This window comes from Perca fluviatilis, chromosome 11 (genome assembly GCF_010015445.1).
Source record: "Perca fluviatilis chromosome 11, GENO_Pfluv_1.0, whole genome shotgun sequence".
In the NCBI taxonomy this organism is placed as follows: domain Eukaryota; kingdom Metazoa; phylum Chordata; class Actinopteri; order Perciformes; family Percidae; genus Perca; species Perca fluviatilis.
In genome coordinates, this window is record NC_053122.1 from 25,520,085 (window position 1) to 25,540,302 (window position 20,218).

Here is a 20,218-nt window from a genome sequence, read left to right on the forward strand (position 1 = left end):
GAGATACAGGATCTGGAGGGCAGGTCCCACGCTCATCTACATTGGATAATGGATGGCTATATGTATGCATACATAAATGCATGTGGAAATAAGACTTTTGAGAGGATCTAAACATATGTTCAAATATTAAAACATAAAATTAGAGCATAAAAAAGAGGGGAGACACCTAGATAGACTATTACGACAAGCAGCACTGAGGATTTTAATAGCATTCCCTTTTAATGAAAAAAAAACTGTGGGTGGAACTGGCCTGCCATCATATTTAAAAAGCAACCTACTTCAGACAACAAAACATGCGGATGTAATGTTGAAACTTCTTGCAGTAATTAAACTGCCTAAAAAAGCACATCTGAAGAGACAAATATGTAATGCTGTTCTATTACTGTTCAGAAGAAGCTATTGCTCTTTGTAATTTCCGAGAAATGATTGCCTTTAATTACCATTATGTGTATGTGTGTGACTGTATGAATGGGAAGTGTGTTTGTGTGTGTGTTTTAATGTGTGTATGCTTGCTGTGTATTTGAAGTTCAAAGTGACCAACGCTTTATTAGGAATGGTATAAAATAAACATATCTGTTAATCTATTCTTCCCTTTAGCTACTGTTTTCATCTGTCCTCTGTATACGTTTATCAAAAGTAAACTACATTTCCTGTATCTCCGGTTTACAACTACACTATACAGCCTTAACTGATTTCCTTCAAATTTGGTCCACGTTCTTTATAATATATCCTTAATGCTTGTCTGTTTATTCACTGTCAAACTCCTGCTGCTACCACTGAGTCTTGTTTTCTTAACTGTGCGGTTAAACAGCTTCTGGCTGACATCTTCTCTGTAAGTCATCTTTAACCTGCTCTCCCTGTGTTCGCTGCCCCTTTTAGGACCATGCAGAGATTAACTCCACCATCTTGCGAAGCCAAACTAACACTGCACGCGTGGAGGGCCTCAGACCGGGTACAGTCTATGTGGTACAGGTGCGGGCCCGGACTGTGGCTGGCTTTGGCAAAGACAGCAGCAAGATGTGCTTCCAAACCCTCACAGATGGTAAGGATAGCCGAGCCAGGAGAAACAGCTCTCTCTGTGTCTCTCTCTCTCACTCTCACACACACACACACACACACACACACGCACACGCACACCTTAACTCTTTCTAACGCTCTTGTCGCTCTTTGTATTTGTTGTTGCATTTGTAGTAGGTGCGATAGAAGGGAACCGTAATGTTTGATTGCACTTCTATTTCTACAGCTAAATTAATTTCCTTCACGGTCAGGTTTGAGTGTGTGTGTGTGGGTGCTTTGAATATGTAGAACGCTGAGTGTCTTTTGTTTGTGCAACTAACTGTGCTTGATCCAAAATGCTTAGCTAATTGGTTTTTCACCCGGCCCTTCTGTTGCTGGAGAGCCATCCCAGAATGCATAGCTGTGATTAGTAGTTGATGAGATTAATTTTTTTTTGCCATGGGTGGGGGGGTTGGGGGGGACTGGATCGTTGGAGAGGGAAGGGGCTGAAGAGAAGCGAAAAAAGCGGCAACACAGCCAAGGGGGTGAAAAATAATTTTTTTGAGGAAAAGGGAAAGGGGGGGGGGGGGGGGGGGGGGGGGGGGGGGGGGGGGGCTGTAAGGGAAGGAATTATTCACTTCTTAATACTTTTTCATATACTTGCCAGGCAGTAGAATCAGAGCTAAAATGAATACAGCATGATTCAGTCTGGATGATTTAAACATTTGATTTGATAACATTCACAATATTTGCCAACGCGCTGCCTTATTGTGCCTCTGGCTGGACTTCTGGCCTACTTTGCACATGTGGCCATAGCTCATAATGTATCAAAGACAGGAGTGACATTTCCACATTGTATGGCGGTAATGAAGATGACAACGATGAATAAGACGGTGATAATCTTGAGGGAGGGGGAAATGGGAAGCTTAATAATAATGATGGTGAAGGTGATGATCATTGCGGCTATTTACCTGAGCAGAGCAGATGTAGTGGCACAGTCATGCTCCCTTTGCATCACCCTCACGGTCGCAAATTATCTTTCCCTCAAACATGTGCACGCGCTTTACGCTTGCTCACACAAACACTGTTTGTAGTTCATCCATTGGCTCGCTGCCATAGCACGACATTCGTCAAGGCAATTAGCAGTAGACGCTAGAGAACTGCTGACAATCACAGCCACGGCTCCACCTCCTGCCCCTCTGCCGGTCTCCTCTTCCCCCCCTGTCAAACCGCTCCACTGTCTCACAAAGAAACCACCTCGCCACCCAACCGCTGCTCTCCCTCCATGTCTTTCCACAAAACATATAATCCCTTTTGTCTTCCTGTCGGCACATTTTCATACACCTCCACTGGGTGTCCTTTTGCCACCTCTACACACACACAAACACACTTGATTGACAGGTGTGATGAAAAAGAGTTGATTGCTCCATCAGTAGGGTTACAGGATGTTACAGTTCTCCAGTTCTCTAATAGGCTGAGGCCCTGTTTACTGACTGGTTGTAATAGTAGTCTATTTAGCACTGGGACAGGTAGCTGTGTGATTTCTGGCTGTCATAGAAAATCACCATTCTCATATAGGTGAAGCAAGGAGATTTGTCTGGACCTATCACGCCTAATATGCATCAAAAGAGAACAGTAAGACTGCCTGGAAGCTTGAGAAGCAGGAACATCATTCACACTGTTTGCTTTAAAACGTACTTGATAAATGTGCAAGTTAAAATATATATATCCCAGCTCTCACACTGCTTGGAAGATGCATTAGTTCTTCCTTTATCACTTTAATCCAGTAGGCCCATTCTACACGGGGGATTGGATTTAGAAGCTGCTGATTTGCCTGCAGCATGCTAAATCGTGCATTGCTTTAACTACAGTGTTTGCTGGTACCAAAGTCGCGGGAAAGCCACACAAAACGATAACTGAGGATTCTGCTGTGTAGAGTTTATAGGCAGGCATTTATGCTGTGCTCTGAACTACTACCAGCCTGCCCCAGCTTTGTACATAAAACGTGTTTGGGCTACATGTGTGATTGGCAGTAGACGACACCTGAGAAACAACATTCCAAGGTGCACTTTCTTGTCCGCTCGTTTCTGACAGGTATTGCAGCAGAGAAAGCGGAGAGACCCCTTTCACTCTTTCTCACCATGCATTTTATGCTTCTCTGTCACTCTGTGTCTCTCTGCTGGTTTATCAAACACAACCTGTCAGTCAGTCTTTCTAAAGCTCACCGGATTTCAGTCAGCGCCGCTCTGCAGAGATTTATATGTTTTCTTTATCCATCATTACACCCAGTCTAACCATTCTGCTCTGCCTCTTCTTCACTCTTTACCTCCCAAACACACTCACATACACACCTCCATAAAAATACACGGTCATGCTCCTTAAGCTCTATACATAAGGCATTCTCAATGTCTGTACATCTGCCTTTCTCTTTGTGTGACACAGAAGACTTCAAGTCTGAGCTGAGGGAACAGCTTCCTCTGATTGCGGGGTCAGCGGCAGCAGGAGTGGTCTTTATTGTTTCCCTTGTCGCTATCTCCATCGTGTGCAGCAGGTAACCACATTTTCCTTTTTCCATCTCTTGCAATACATGCAGAAACTGCTGCAAAGTTTGTGATTTCCTTGCTACATGTGACCCTGACAAATAAACTTTAATGTTTTTTTAATTTTGATTCTTTTCATGCTCCTAAGTTTTTTTTCTCCCCTGAAGCAGGTGGACATAATGACATGAACCCAATGGTATCCAATACAGAAGCCCTGCATGCTCCCTCCTTTGCTAATAATCGGCACATTGTAATGGATTGCAAAGTTTTCAAGTCACAATCTAACCATACTGTATATGACTACTTTGCATATAATACATTATGTTAAAGTAAAATTCAACAGGGATATACATGGGAAATGTATCTTAAGATGACATTCTTTAATACTGAAACTGTATGTTTTTGAGACATACTGTAATAGCAATAAAGCCACATTCCCAGGTCATACGTTAAATCACGCAGTATGTCTACTACTTACATTTACTCTACTACAGCATTTAGTAATAGCAATCAATTTGACAGAAAGGAAAGCTAAGTTGACATATTTTAAATGGAATATTTGACTCCATAGAGATCCTAACAACTCCTACGTTGCCCTGTTAACTTACTCAAGTCAATTTATTTTAGTAGCAGTTTGTCACATTGTCACATTCCTATCTTGCTCTGCTTTAGATATATGAAAGTCAAATTTTCTGCAGTGCTGTGTGTAACTTTAAGTAAAGTGTTCTTCAAACGGGCCAGGCTCTTTTGATGCTCAGGCTGCGGAGACAGATGAAAAGCAGAGAGATCCTATCAAGGTCTAATTAAAAATCAGCTCATTTTCATAAACTTCATTTGCCACTGCTAACCTTTTGCAACTGATTCAATTTCAGCCACATCGTTTTCAGGCCATACAGAGAAACATGAAGAGTAATAAGGCCTTAGTTACATTTCCCTTCATCCTGTCATCTCTCTCTCTCTTCTCTCTCTTTTTCTCTCTCTTCTCTCTCAATGTTCATGGCTCCCTCAGGAAAAGGGCATACACCAAGGAGGCGGTGTACAGTGACAAGTTGCAACATTACAGCACAGGAAGAGGTGAGTCAACCCTAATACTTAGTGCTCCTATAAGCTAGTGGTTCATTTTTGGTCCCATATGTTATGTTTGTCTGTTAATTCGCTGGATATTTCAAAACGTACTTGGCAGACCTTGGTGGCCATATGGCTATTAAGCGCTTAACATTCTGGCTCATAACTCCTGAACTGGGAGACTACTCCTGGATGTCATGGTTCAAGATGAACAAATCAGTATAGCCCACACAAATTTCTGCCTGAGCAGAACAATATTTTTCACCACTTCATTACAAATTGAATTCAATCTTTAACAAATTTGGAACATAAAATACTTGGAAGAACCAAAATAACTATAATAATAATAACCAGTGCAACATAGGCTAGAAAAGCTGTGCCAGTTAAAATAGAAACACTCCGTCAAAATGTAATAATTCATTAATAATTTGGTAATTTTGCTAACAAGGGAGATGGCATCCCCCTTCAAATCGCCTGTGTAATACTGTAGATCTATAGGTGACACCACAGATTCATTTAAATGGCCATAACTCTAGAGTCATGAGTCTGACTCATAGAATCTGTTGCCATTCATCCTTGTACACATCCTTCCTATTCCCAGACAGGATTTAGCTAAATTAGTACGATTGTCTCTTGCTATGTTTATGTTGATGCAGAGCTCCAGTTGAACACTTTCTGTACAAAAAAATGAAAGGATTGTGCTGCATAGGTGGATATAGGTAGAATCTAAATGTCTAACATATTTTATTGATATTTTCTACATCTCCAATTTTCACTTTGTCCAGTCCTCTACAGCTATTATATTATATATGATGTATTACATGTACATAAAGCATATAATCTTACATAATGCATTCATGAAAAGGAGGTAAGGTAAAATAGAAATTACCTGAGGTGCAGGCGTCTGTGGATGTAAATGACATTTTCCTTCCTTTGTACAATGACACTGACTGACAGTCACCTCTCAGGGCTGGATGATAGCCGTGATTGAGTCATGTTTCAAGCGCTCCCCTGGCACCGACTGATGAGGGGAAGGAGCCTGGAGGGACAACCATATAACCTCTCACACATACATACACACTTACACACAAAAGGGTGTGTATGAGATTTGTACCTTAAATGAAAGCCCTATGTACTGCCGACCTAGCAGTCTGGAAAGGGGCTCACTCGAGGGGATGGAGTTTTGTTGAGCCTGACACAGCAAAGCGTTTCAACACAGTTACTTTGTGTCAAAGCTACAGCAATGGCAGCCGGGGGCTCATTAAACTTGCTGTGGGCAGAAGAGTCAGTTTTGTCACAGGCTATCTTTGGGAAAACCAAATGCAATTAACGTGAGTGGTGAAATAAACAAAAGATCAGAGACGTTTGCAGCCCTAATCATCAAATAAGCAATTTGAAGTGGAGAGGAAATAAAACGCTGATAAGGGATCCTATTCATCGGTTCATTCCTTCAACCTTCACACCGCTCAACACTCGTGAAGTAATCCCCCATCCCCGTGATGCATTGTTTTCTTCTGTTCACTCAAGATTTGACTGGCAGTTTTGTAATTACAGTATTCAACCCAACAATTAAATAGTGCAGCTCAGCCAAGTGTTTTGGGTGAATCTCCAAAAAAGATGTGTAGCCGGCATTCACCCAGCTGCCTACTGTTCCGGCTGTTGCCATACACGTCAGGTGATGTCTCCTCATTCCCAGCCCACCTAATGTGACAGGCATCAAGAGCGATGCTGCTCATACTGTAAATTCAGTAGTGCAGCACAGCGCAGCGTGGTTATGGTTATGAAAATCAGACCTCCAGCATTACACCACACACCGGATCGGATGTCATGACAAGCAGATCGGGGGACACACATGAACACACACGTCATTCCCACAGATAATTTAAGTGCTACTTGCGCAGCCTGGATCATTTTTCTTTTCTTTTAATTGCAAACATCAGCGCATCACCAGCGTTCATCCCAGCATATTATACACAACTGGCTGCTTCACAGCATTTACAGTTTTTCTCAGTGCATCTATTCCTTTTTACTCTTTTCCACACATCAACAACTTGTCAACACCAGCAAATTAACAGACAGACATTTCTAAGCGCTGCATGTTTACTGGAGGCCCTAATGCTTCTCTGCGTATACCAACACATCTTGAAATCACCAATGTTCTATCCCTGTTTGTTGCTCCGTAGCTTCAGCTGTTGTTTGTGCTTCAGCATCTGGAGCTCGCACTGAACGAGAATGGGATTCGGAAGCAAAATTACCAAATATGTTTATACTTCAGTTGTTTCTTTTTTCTTGCCACTGCATACTGCATTCATAAATGTGAATTCAGTGAGTAAGCTAAGGCATACACAGAATCGGTAAGCATCCATAGAATGTTGTGACTTATTTGTCATTGCCCTTTATCATCCTAAGGGCCCTATTTTAACGATCTATAAGCGCACGGCGTGAAGCGCATGGCGCAGGTTAGGTTGCGTTTAGGGCGAGTCCAAATCCACTTTTGCTAGTTTGACGGCGGAAAAAAGGGTCCGTGCGCTGGGCGCATGGTTCAGAAGGGTTGTACTTAGTGTCTTCATTAATTCATAGGTGTGTTTTGGGCGTAACATGCAATAAACCAATCAGAGGGTCATCTCCCATTCCCTTTAAAAGCCAGGCGCTTATGTACCTTGGCACATTGCTATTACGATGGCGGATTTGCACCATAATATTTTTATTTGTAATCTTTTGCATGTTTGTGTGCTGCTGCGCTTCCCTGTGTGTGTGTGTGTGTGTGTGTGTGTGTGTGTGTGTGTGTGTGTGTGTGTGTGTGTGTGTAACAAGCATAGTGTGCGCACGAGCTTAGGCACATTTTACTAATTCGCTGTTAAAATAACAATGAAATGCTGCGCTATTGACTTTAGACCAGGTTTTTGGCCAATGGCGCGATCACTTCCCGCTGCCTGAAGATAGCAATACACCAGGAATTCACCTGAACACACCTCCCTGTAAGACCAGCACGCCAATGGACGCAAAGATGGGTGCAGGTGCATTTGCTATTTAAACGATGCGGGCGCTGGATGGGAAATTGACAACTGCGTTGGTCTTAAAGGTCCCATAACATGGTGCTCTTTGGATGCTTTTATATAGACCTTAGTGGTCCCCTAATACTGTATCTGAAGTCTCTTTCCCGAAATTCAGCCTTGGTGCAGAATTACAGTCACTAGAGCCAGTCCCACAATGAGCTTTCCTTAGTATGTGCCATTTCTGTGTCTGTAGCTATTGAGGAGGAGAGAGGGCAGGGCAAGGTGGAGAGTGGGGGTGTGGCCTTGACCAACTGCCACTTTTCTCGTTTGAAAGCCATGATGTCTCTCTCTCTCTCATGGGTTGGCCAAATTATCTGGCCAGGCAAAGCAGAGAAAGGGGAAGTAATCTTGCTCCTTATGAGGTCATAAGGAGCAAGATTCCAGATCATCTCATCTGAGCTTTCATTTTCTCAAAGGCAGAGGAGGATACCCAGGGCTCGGTTTACACCTATCACCATTTCTAGCCAATTGGGGACCATAGGCAGGCTGGGGGAACTCATATTAATGTTAAAAAACCTCAAAGTGAAATTTTCATGCCATGGGACCTTTAAACTAGCAAAGACACTTTGTCGGGCTTTGCGCTGCGCCAGGTGCAAGATAGGGCCCAAAGTATTATTGGTAAAACCCTTCTTTTTTTGCTGATCAGAAATGTATCTTTCAGAAAGACGTACAGAAGGCACCATGTGCCTGATTAACCCAAATCTACATCTATACCAATGTGACTGTTAAGCCCATACCATTTTTAGACCCCTTCTGTGATTTCCATGCTAATAAGCTGCAGTGTGTGTCTGACAAATGATTTTCTGACATCAAAACATGGATAATTAGTTTGCGTTCAGGAAATAAACTCAACTCATTATATTCACAGAGCCCCGGAATAGATTAGTGTGCATCTCGGACCGACAAGAAATGGGACCGTATCCACTAAAGGCGTACTGTGTCCTTCAATTGTGTATGTTCATTTTTCAAAGTGGATAGTCACATAAAACATATAATTATTATATACTGAAATGGCCAAGTTACAAATATTGTCAGGCAAAAGGAATTAGGAGAAAGTATGTTTCTTCGGTGAAAGACTACCATTTGAAAGAATTGATTTAACTTTAAAAGATGAGCATTTATGGAGCTACTGCATCACTTACTGACTTTGCCATTTGTCTTTAGGAAATAAGTAAATTCTGTGTAGTAGGAGAAGTAATTTGATTGTACCCATAGCCAGTAATAGATTAATGTAAGCATTACTGCCGTGCAGTTGATTTGTGGATACATTAGGGCCATTCAGTAAACGAGCAGGGCAGACTAATTACAGGCTAAATGCTGGACATTGGTGAAAATAACATGGTTAAATGCAGTACAGTAAACTGTGATTTAAAATTCCGGTCAACTAAATACTCTTAACCATTTTAGCAATTGTGTCACAGCCTCGGGATTTTGTTTCTATTTATTAATTCAAAGTAGTTTGTCCATTTGTCACATTTATGTTATATGCGGCGATCTAATTGAAAAAGGGTATGAAGTTATGGTATGTGTAATATGCCCATGAATCATTGCAGCAGCCAGGCTTGTTGTTTTATATGTTGGGTAAAAATAGAACTGGCGTTTGGATTTGCTTCATACACTCAAATGAAGGAACTATGAAATATTAAAGCATGAATCTATTTTTTATCTGATGGCCATAAAAAGATGAGTCCAGTTAACCAGGGCTGTACCAGAGGGAGGGAGAGAGATAAACTGTTTGCATTTTAAATGATATATGAACGTGGGCTCTGGACTGTGAATTAGAAAGTAATGGGTGTACATGGACGTGTGCGCATGTGTGTATGAGATAATGTGTTCTCATATGTTTTTTGATGTATATGCTCCCTGCTGAGATTTAAAGTCCCACCCAGTGGTGCTGCTGTGTGAGCAGCTTTGCGACACTTGCAAATAGAATGACTCTATTGAATGCAAAGCTGTAAACACTCTGATGGATTAACTTGAATCCAATCTGTATGGAATCTCTAATGAGCAATTACATTCACGCAGACAGGGTTCAAGGCAATTAGTGCAGTAACCAGAATCAGCTTCTAGTCAAGAGCGAGGTGAGGCACCTTGATCCCTCCAAGACCAGACCTTATCCTCCCCATGTCCCTTGAGACCCCTCCCTCTCTCCATGTGGCTTATGCATATTAGCAGGCGCAAATTGACTTGATGGAGATGGGTTTATTCCAATCATGGCTGCCAAGGTTTTGACTAAACAGCTCTGAGAATGAGGGCTGCCCTTGAGTGTCACTGCAGAAATGGTGATTTGACGTCTGCTTGCTCGCCGTAATGTCCGTCTTGTGGCAGCGTGTATTGAATTTGTTTACAAGTGTTTTTGTTTTGGGGCACTCCTCCCCGCCCGCCCGGCCTGTCAACACTGAAAATCTCTCCTCCGTTTGCAGTCATCTCCAATCTGTGAACTGAGTCACCTATTGCAGAACAGCATAAAGAGCTAGTTGATGGCGCAGTGGTTTTATCTCTTTATGAGTTCCTACAGGGAAAGGCGTTGAGGAAATTGGTTCTACTACTATCGCAGAGCAGGGACTGCTAGGGTAAGGGATAAAAGGGAAAAAAAATCTGTCTACATTTACTCTTTCTACGTAGCATCATCCCTCCCTCTATCCCTTCATCTTTCTCTCTCTCTGTTTTTTTAATGGTCTGTTTCCCCCTTCCAAATACTGAATCATCGAACCACCATTTCGTTGTCTGCTTTTCTTGTAAATGAGGCCGCTCCTGCAATAATCCACCTATACTATTTAATGTGTGCAATATGTGATAATATTCATTTGCATACTGTAGTGCTCTTGCCTCTCTCTGAGCAGGACCACAGAGCAAATGGAGTTATCATTTACAAGAGTTAAGATAGAGCTGGGGCGATATGGACAAAATCAAATATCAGATATTTTTGACCAAATACATCAATGTCGATATTCCCGCGAAATTGTAGGGTTGAGTATGGGTGCTTTCACAAAATATTTACACAATGAGATTTTTGATAAATAATCATCAGTACAATATATAGTGGATATAATGACTAAGTGGGTAAAGGCAAATAATAGAACAGCTAGAACAGCCTGGTAAGTTCAAACAATGACATCACTTTACTGTAATGCAGCCTTTAAAACCAGGAAAAGACAACACAATATCCAAAATTTAAGACCACATCTAGCCTCAAATATCGTTATAATATCAATATTTTGCCCAGCCCTAAGTTAAGAATGCTAAGTGATTGTAAGTAATGCTGTGTCAAACTGTGACCTACATTAAGCTACAACTTGAAGGGCAATTGCATTAATCAGTTGTTAAGACATTAGCCAAAGAAACAAAAAAAAGAACGGTGTCTTTTTCTGGAAAGCTCATTGAGCACTTTGGTTGTTCTAGAACTCTCTTTGCGAGCCGACATGTCTAACTGCCCCTCCCCACTGGGCTGCCCGACCCACTTCTCAGGCTCCCCGGGGATGAAGATCTACATTGATCCCTTTACCTACGAAGACCCCAACGAAGCTGTGCGAGAATTCGCCAAGGAGATTGACGTCTCCACTGTCAAGATCGAGGAGGTCATCGGCGCAGGTATGGAGAATGGATGCTATGGAGCAGTGTGTGTGTGTATGTGTGTGTGTATGTGTGTGTGTGAGTGAGTGCACTTGTGTGCGCATGTGTATGAAAGGTGAATCTGAATTGCTATATGTTGATGTATTTATGTATGTTACATGTGTATGTCTGTGTGTTTGTGTGCAAAAAAGTGTAGCCTGCATCTGTTCAAGGTGGTAAAGCCACATCAGATGGGAACACGTCAAGAGCACGAGCAGCATATAGGCCAGATACCCTGGGACCTAATGGCATTAGAAATAACTCAAGCCTTGCAGCTTATTCCCTGCGCTTCTCTGTTTTTGCACCCTATTAGTGTTGCTCACTAACATGTTCTACCTTGCCCCTTTCATTTACCTTACATGCAAAATAGGTAGAGATATTTTCTGTTTTCTGTCCTGTCCTGTGTCCTGTTTTATTTATTTTTAAAATGTCTATTAAAATTGATGAACTGGTTATTTGGGGCTAATTGCTTTGAAGTAAATTCCAAGCATCTGGAAGCTAAAACAGCTTCAGGTTAGTATGTCCATGTGTCGCCAACATGTCTTTTCCTTGGGACAGGACACACCTTTTGTTACAGGAGGAAGGACATGCTGAAACCATATGTGTTGGTTCCCACAGAGGCTAAATACCTCTGGTAATGAGACTGGGCCTGGAATAGCTGCTGCAAACTGGCCTACTCAGCAAGCTAGGTGTGAGGAAGTGACAGAGATAGGATAGGGGTAAGGATGCAAGGGGACTTCCTAATTAAAGATTTCCGTTTTTGTTGATTTCACTGTGTGGTGTCTCTGCAGGACAGCAAGATGGTGATAATTAATCAAACGGCTTCCAGATATTTACCAGATAGTCCTTGTCCTGTTATTTTATGATCGGGGAATACGAAGACACTTGGCCAGCTTTTAGGAAAGATTAATCGTGTGAGTCAGAGGAGCCACACTGTTAAGAATATCACAAAGGAGCAGCACTAGAAGAGTATTGGACAACACTCAGCTTGTTTGATGAAGACTAAATGAATATCTATAATTTCTGCCAAGGGACATGGGATGTAAATAAGCTTGATAGATGAATAGATTTAGATCTCATCAACTCTACTTATCTTTTGTGTGATCACTTTTTGATCAGACAAAAGTAGATCAGTTATCCTTTTTGACAGAGCCACCACTGTCTCCCCTTTAGGTGAATTTGGGGAGGTGTACAAGGGCCGTTTAAAGTTGCCTGGTAAGAGGGAGATCTATGTTGCCATCAAGACCCTGAAGGCCGGCTACGTGGAGAAGCAGAGGCGGGACTTCCTGTCTGAGGCGTCAATCATGGGCCAGTTCGACCACCCAAACATAATCCGTCTGGAGGGTGTAGTCACAAAAAGCCGGCCGGTCATGATTGTTACAGAGTTTATGGAGAATGGTGCACTTGACTCCTTCCTCAGGGTGAGTAATGGTTGTGGACACATACATGTACTGTGTCATACAAAGTTGCAAACAGTTATATGGGCAGTGTTGGGAAGCTGACTTCAGAAATGTAATAGGTTATCGATTACAAGTTACCCTGTTTTAATTATTACATTTAATTACTTTTTGATTACTTTTCTACATTTCTAATGAATGTTTTCAACTGTTTACCATTTGCAAATGTTTATACCTGGCAGTGTTACCCTTACAGCAGTACTCAACACTGACTACTGTCATACTCCTTTTATTAAAGTCCTCGATCACATGAATTAAGATTATAATAATTTTATTTTGAAGAACAGCCACCACAAAGTCAGACTTCAGCACCTCTTTTTAATATGAGATCATTCTGAGGTCACGGATTTAAAATGATAACAAAACAAAAAAAGTCTGCTGGATATGCACCAAGCTAAATATGGTGCTAGAGTACACAATAGAAGCGTGGTGTGTCACACGGAGCGTAGGCATGTCTTCCCTACTTTATTTAATATGGCTGCTTGCAGTTACTGTAAGCTAACTTGACTTATATACCTGCAGATGTTTCCTGAGGTTGGACATCAACGTTGATTGAAATTAATTTGAATGAAATGTTTTTTATATGTCCAGCACTGGAACACGTTTTTATCCACAGCCAAGGTGGCAACTCTCAGATAGCTTGAGAGGCATTTAAGAATCAGAATAGCATTAAATTTTACTCAACGCCTGTGGCTGGAAATGGCAAAAGAAGACATTGTGCACATGAAAAACACACGCAAAGCAACAAAATGAATATTATTTAACATATAGCCTAGCTTTTTACAGAAAATATTGATGCAACCCGCAATATAATAATAATAAGCATTTTAATAGGTAAGTGTAATTTAATTACACATTCTTTCTCAGTAACATAACGGATTACAGTTACCTTAATTTTGTAATTAAATTATGCAACGCCGTTACATGTAACTTATTACTCCTCAACACTGTATATGGGGTGATCAAAAGTCCTATTCAGGAGTTGAACAGAAAGCTTGCATTATGGAACTGAGAAGCTAATTGGAAATTAATTGTTAAACAGTCTCAGAAAAGGAGTCCATAACAAGAATCCCTCCTAATACAAATTAGAATGAGCCTTCTGAACCTATCTTGTGGCAACAGAGAATATGTTTCATGACAATGAACATGATTTCAATCATTCTTAATTTGAAAATTTCCACTAGCTTGCTTTATCGGCCTTTAATTTCTCTATTAATGGCTGGAGCTGTTAATGGTCTCTTCACTCTTTCTTCTATAGTCAGGATTGAGCGGACATACAGCTTAATCAATATTCAACTCGCTTTTTCCTCATTCAATCTCATGGATTGGAGTTCTATTCCACTTTGATCTAGGGTTGGTTTAAAGGGGCTCTTTGAAGTTGGCTTTGCTAACCGCCACATCCGACTTGTGTTTCCATCGATCTCCCTTACCCTCTTATTTGTTACTGTGTTTCGGGGGTTCAAAGCTTGCTCTTCAGAGCATTCTCACAGGGGTAGTGGCACCATGCGTGGATGTTGAAGAGATGGATGCCTGCATGCCTGAATGGAGTAATGCTCTAACACCTACAATGAGCAAGATTGGCTTAAGAATCAATTTTTCTGATCTAATGCAACTCTCCTTCTCCTCTGGATATTAGGAGGATTTGATTTTGTAATGGCAAAGTGTAAACAACAAACGATTTCAAATGAGTGGCAGCGGAAAAAAAGGAAAAAAAAAAAGGTTTCTTCAACCTAAAATAGATGGGAAAAGCAGGTAGATAAGCCTACTTGTTTCTTATGTACATGCCAGGTCTGACAACAGAGCGTATCCCATTAGCACTGTATGAGTAAACATACACTCTGGCTGTGGTAATAATGATATGCTATAGGGTCTTTATAATTCTGGAGGAGAGTCCCACTGGGCAGCCTTTCTCAAGAGTACATGTTGTTTGTAAAATATGTCATAAAAGAGCACAAACATTTAATTTATTTTGCTCTGATATTTCAGAAATAGAGAAGTGAGGCAGTATGTACGGTATTTAACAGTACATACATTCAAGCCTGGAATTTTCAGTCAACATTGTATCTGTGATTCAGCGAAGAATCCACATAATTAGGTCATTACCTTTTAAAAGCAGTAATATCAGAATTTGCTGACATCTCTCTATCCTCCAGCTATTCTCATTTATGTGAATCGTGCCAACGATAATATCTAAATAACCGCTTTTATTTGTTTTCTCTCTGTCCTGTAGCAAAATGATGGTCAGTTCACAGTGATCCAGTTAGTGGGGATGATGCGTGGGATCTCAGCTGGGATGAAATATCTCTCAGAAATGAACTACGTCCACCGTGACCTGGCTGCACGAAACATTCTGGTCAACAGCAACCTGGTGTGTAAAGTGTCTGACTTTGGCCTGTCACGCTACCTGCAGGATGACACCTCTGATCCCAGCTACACCAGCTCTCTAGTAAGTACTTTAATATTCAACTTTTTTTTTTTTTTTTAAGGACCGTGGGTAACATCATTTATTTTACTCGTCCAGTTTTTGTCTAAATGTAATGTAGCTTTTTAAGTGTCCAGTCAATTTGTTATTGACATGTACAGCAATCGAAACATTCAGAAAAACCATCACCTATCAGTCTAATCAGTGTTGCTTCTATGTGACGCTGTCATTCTTTTTGAAAGTCTTGGCAACCTTTCACCTTTTCATTGCCTTTCATTTCATATTAGCTGTCCGTCTTCCTCATCCCCCTTCCTCTTCTTTCCTATACTCTGCAAGTCACGGACCGGAGGTCTGTCACATCTTCATTAGTGTGGAGAGAAGCCTCCTCTGGGAAGGCTCCTCTCTCGTTGACATGCCCAGAGTGCAGAGAAACCAAAGGGCATTGTGGCCTTTCAAACTGACAGCTACCACCCCCTCCCTCCTCTCTCTCACTCCTCATTCATTATTACTGGGGCATCATGGGAGGCTTTGGCTGCTCATTAACTCCTCCACACTACAGATCTGTAATTATTAGCAGCCATCGTTAGTTCATCTTCTGCCTCTCCTCTTCCTAATTCAAAACACACTCTTACACCCTTGCAAACACACGGAGCAGGTCATTAGGACTCCCAGCATGCCTGAGTTTGTGCATGTTTTTTTAGTGTTTGTGTGTGTGTGTGTGTGTGTGTGTGTGTGTGTGTGTGTGTGTGTGTGTGTGTGTGTGTGAGTGAGTGAGAGAGCATATAAGCGATGATGTATACATGCACACAGGCATGTGTGTGTTTGTGTGGGTGTGTGTGTGTGGGCCCATGCGCATGTGTCTAGTATCACCTCATTGACTCTGCTTTGAGACTTTGGTGCAAATTAGCTTGTTTTCCTGCCAATGTATCGTGTGTTGTTGGCTGTATTTTGTAGACAGTAAGGTCCTCTGCAAGCAAAACTGGCCAATAGAGGATAAAGAGCATGCTTCTATATTATTTAACCTAAATGTAGAAGTTTTTATTTTACATTATATTGTAAGTTGAATATACTTACAATGTCAACAATAGCCAAACATTTTTGCAATTCCCATTTATTTTGCAAGTCATTGCACCATGTCCTGTATTTTACCTGTCCTATTATTTTGGGTCACCAGCCTCCAGTGGCCCTACACAAAACTATTCTGCCAGTCTAACCTGGGAGGAGAGATTTTGCTTCTTTCCTTTTCTTTGAAAATGATTCATTGTATATACTGTGAATGTACAGAATTTTGGTAGCAGTACTGTAATATTATGAATAAATATGATTATATTATGCTATAAAAAAGGGCCTATTCTAGGATTAGTATCAGAGGTATTTTAACACATGCAAATCTTGAGATCAAAAGCATACGGTCAAATAGACTGTGAGTCATTGCTACCTAGGTATGAAAAGAGCGGTCTCGGGATAATTTTCTCTTATAAGTCTAGTTTACATCTAAATATAGGTGAAGAAACTATATTCTATTTCATTTCCTCCTTTGTGGCTAAGCTTAGGTAGAAACTGTTCGATTTATAACGTTATATGCAAAAACACACATGCAAAAAAAAAAAAAATCTCCTGCCGAACAGTTTGTCTGTTTGGCAGGAGGGGGTTGCCCAGGTGTGAACAGGAAGAAGGCCAGAGGAGATGTGACCTCACATTGGCGTGGCCGAGAGCTAATTGTTCCCCAGGAATAGCTTGCTTTGTATGCTTGACCCCTGTGGGTAAACCTTGCTGAACGGTACTTATTTAGCAACAAAGAGGAGCAGCATCCCTGTTGTCTGCGCCGCTGAGCTTGCTAATAAAACAGGGTGTAAAAGGGGGGGGGGGTTGGATTATAGATTGAAATCGGCATTTTGATGTTGTTAATGCAAACAAAGTCTCCTTGAGGGCATTATCTGGAGAGTCAATAGAGCAAGGGAGGTTTGAAGTTTGAACCTGGGGAGCTGTTGTGATGGTTTTTTGATGGTTTTTTTGAACAAGCACATCAAAGCTTTGGCTGTGCTTCACGTTCATACGGAGTGCTGCCTTATTAACATTAGCATCCAGATGAAATCTTCAGTTCTATTAGTTACTATTTTTGTTCTTTCCGAGTCAAGAGAGCAGTGTTATTCATATCACATAATGAGAGTCCGTCAGTGTGACTGTTAAAGTCTTAAGTGATTAGCTGACGTATGAGGACAGTTCGTGAAGACTTAGCTGATGTTGCCCCAGACTTTCATGTCACCTGTCCTCCTGAGCCCTCATCCCCTGTTTTCAGGGGAACATGTAAACAAACATGGAGGGGGGTGGGTCCCGGACAGGATCCTATACTGTAATTAAGCTATGCGCGGTGCCCTTCACTCCCTGACTTCTTCAGCTATGACCTGGCGCTAACCAATCAGCGAGCAAGGCTGGCGTGGCAGACAAGGCCGAGGGAATCCGGGGAAATTAAATTGCGCTGACATGCAGTGATTTAAATCACCATCGACCTCCTCCTCCAGCAAATTAATCACCTCTTTCCCTCTACTGCTTTTCTAATTTTTCCCTGCAATTCGAGGCACACCAATTACAGTGCCTGTGGTGTGATGCTGGATGTATGGTTGGGGGGACATGCTGGTAATTGTGTTAACACTGGATGTGGGTTCACTCTGGAGCAATGTTGTGGAGGTTTCAGACAGAAGGGGGCTGTCCTCCCTCTCTGTTGGCTGCTAACCAAAATCGTGATTAATTAGGCTCACGGGACAATGCTTGGTCTGCACTGGTCTTGCTAAGGTGATGTGTGCAAATTCATTTAAAGACCCTCTCCAAAAACATTTTAAAGTATGATTCATATTTTGTTTAACATGGTTTTCCACGTAAAAAGTTTTTTCTTTTCTCTGAAAGGGACTGGAAACACATCTAGGGCCCTATCTTAAAAACCATACATAATTACAAAGAAAAATATTACTGAAAATGCGCTTCAGGTGTTTGGATAGGTCAGGAGGCACTTTACAGTACAGTCCTCAAAAAGTCACAGCATTCTTTGTGGCTTGTTGTGTTTTACACAACATTTCCATGAATCATGGATGTGTTGATGACATAAATGAGGGAATATTAGAGGACTTAAGGAGACGTGATGTTGAACTACGGCGGGATTGGACACTCCGGCGGGATCTGGTCCGGGAGTAATGCGCGATGCGCTCCTGATGGAGCGGGTGGACGGAGATGGAATGGGGGGAGGAGGAAGGGGCACAACAGGTGCAGGTGGTGCGTTTGGAGGACCACGCTTCATGGCTGCAGCAATCCTCTCCAGACTTGAGGAGATGCGCCCGAGAGACCGCAGCAACATCGCCACCCGGTCAAGACGGGCATTTATTACTTTGCCGCATCCCAGACAGCTCCTGCTGGCGTGCGCCAGGCAAATCTGCCGTCATAATAGCAATCCGCCATGGAACAAGCCACCGCCGCTCTTAAAGGGAATGTGAGATGACGCCTCTGATTGGTTATTTTCAACGCGTACCCAAACCACACCTAGCTACTTCAGACCAACCCATTTAAGATTTGCGTCGGGCGCAAGACTCATTTATCCCGCCGTTATAATAGCAACAGCGCCAGAGATCCGCCCACAAAGCTACTTGCGTTTGGCGTTTCATACTTGCGTTTCAGATCGTTAAAATAGGGCCCTTACTCTTTCTCCCTCATTGGGAAATTATGGCATATCTGGCTTCACACTGTGCCCGCATTATGTTGAGACTCATGCGTTGACTACATTCTAGTTTCTGGTTGATCGGTGAAAGAGCAATGTGCATCAAGATTGCTAGAAACGGTGGAGGGCTCACAATCTTAAACTAGAGTTTAAGCGTCATATCTTAACCCGGTGTCAGTCAGACTGATGACGAGTCTGTTGTGCACTAAAATCGGCGACTAGCAGACGCATCAGAATGGTAAGTGTTGTTTGACAGTACTGACAGCCCGCTCAACAGTGCGCTGGAGGCTTCAGGTTTCTTTGCCGGTGTTGTGTCGAAATCGTTGCCCCGTCAAATAGTGTTTCCCATGTTAAACAGAGATTGGTTTATGCATTTTTGACATACCTAATCAAGCTTGCCCGAGATACGTTTGAATCTCAGATTTCAGGGAAGTGCACAGTAGAAGAATGTGAAAACAACTCTCTAGTGACAAACTGTGCACAGATACAAGTCGGTATAGTCAAGGTCTGACATTGTAGGGGACATAAACATATGAAAAACACATTTTTGATTGGAGGGAGACTTTAAAGATTGTGTTTCAATGAAGCTGTGGCTTTCTTGTATTTTTATTTGCATCACTGCCTGATTACATATACGTGGTTGCATGGTTTTTAAGAAGTAGCTTATAGGCGCATTATCACGAGTCCAGGTGGGATGTGAGTCACCATGCTTACCTGACAAAGAAGAAGATTGATTTTGTAACACCCGGCAAACCGAGAAGACTTTCACATTACTCTCTTTATTCACTAATCCATCTATTGAAAGAGCCATCCATCCCTGCATCCATTTATTTGTCTTCCCTTTTTCTCCAGCTGTCTACTTCCTTTCCCATTTCAAAACTTTTCCCAGAGCAACACAAAAGACGCATCAGAACGACCTACATGTACTCAGTAAAGATATGAAGACTGATGGGTCAAACTGTTTGCATCAGTGATGCGTCATATGTTTTATTGTGTGTTTTGCGTTTATGGATGAGTGAAAGTCAGTCTATCACAGCTTAGACAAGAGTGGCGTTACCCTTTCTATCAAGGAGGGAGGGTATTGGTCAGGAATTTCTGTTTGTGCCTCAGCCTGTTACTGCCTTGCATGTCACACAATGTGTACTGTACCTTGTGACTGAGTGGGCATGCATGTGGTTAGAAGTGTGTGTTTGTGCTGTGTTCCTGGGTATAAACATATATGTCCCCTAGGCACCTTTCTTTGTTTGTGTCATTGGGGCTGAGAGGGGTTGAAAGGCGAGGTCACACAGAGCCAGTAAAAAAGCTCATCCGTCAAATCCCTGCGACCTGAGTGACATTCTCTTAGCTCCGCTCCAGTGCCCACA

The 20,218-nt window shown here is 42.0% G+C and overlaps 1 protein-coding gene across 4 annotated transcripts in view; it reads left to right on the forward strand.

Moving 5' to 3' along the window:
• The window catches only part of LOC120568352 (ephrin type-B receptor 1-B), a 181,448-nt gene that overhangs the window by 143,900 nt on the left and 17,330 nt on the right, over window positions 1-20,218 (forward strand). For 2 of the 4 annotated variants that reach the window (XM_039815787.1, XM_039815790.1), the window contains 6 exons: window positions 880-1,042; window positions 3,439-3,547; window positions 4,546-4,610; window positions 11,060-11,248; window positions 12,443-12,690; window positions 14,957-15,172. In XM_039815787.1, coding sequence (XP_039671721.1) covers window positions 880-1,042; window positions 3,439-3,547; window positions 4,546-4,610; window positions 11,060-11,248; window positions 12,443-12,690; window positions 14,957-15,172 — 990 coding nt within the window. The remainder of the gene's footprint in view (window positions 1-879; window positions 1,043-3,438; window positions 3,548-4,545; window positions 4,611-11,059; window positions 11,249-12,442; window positions 12,691-14,956; window positions 15,173-20,218) is intronic. The other 2 variants (XM_039815789.1, XM_039815788.1) reach the window with 2 other exon arrangements.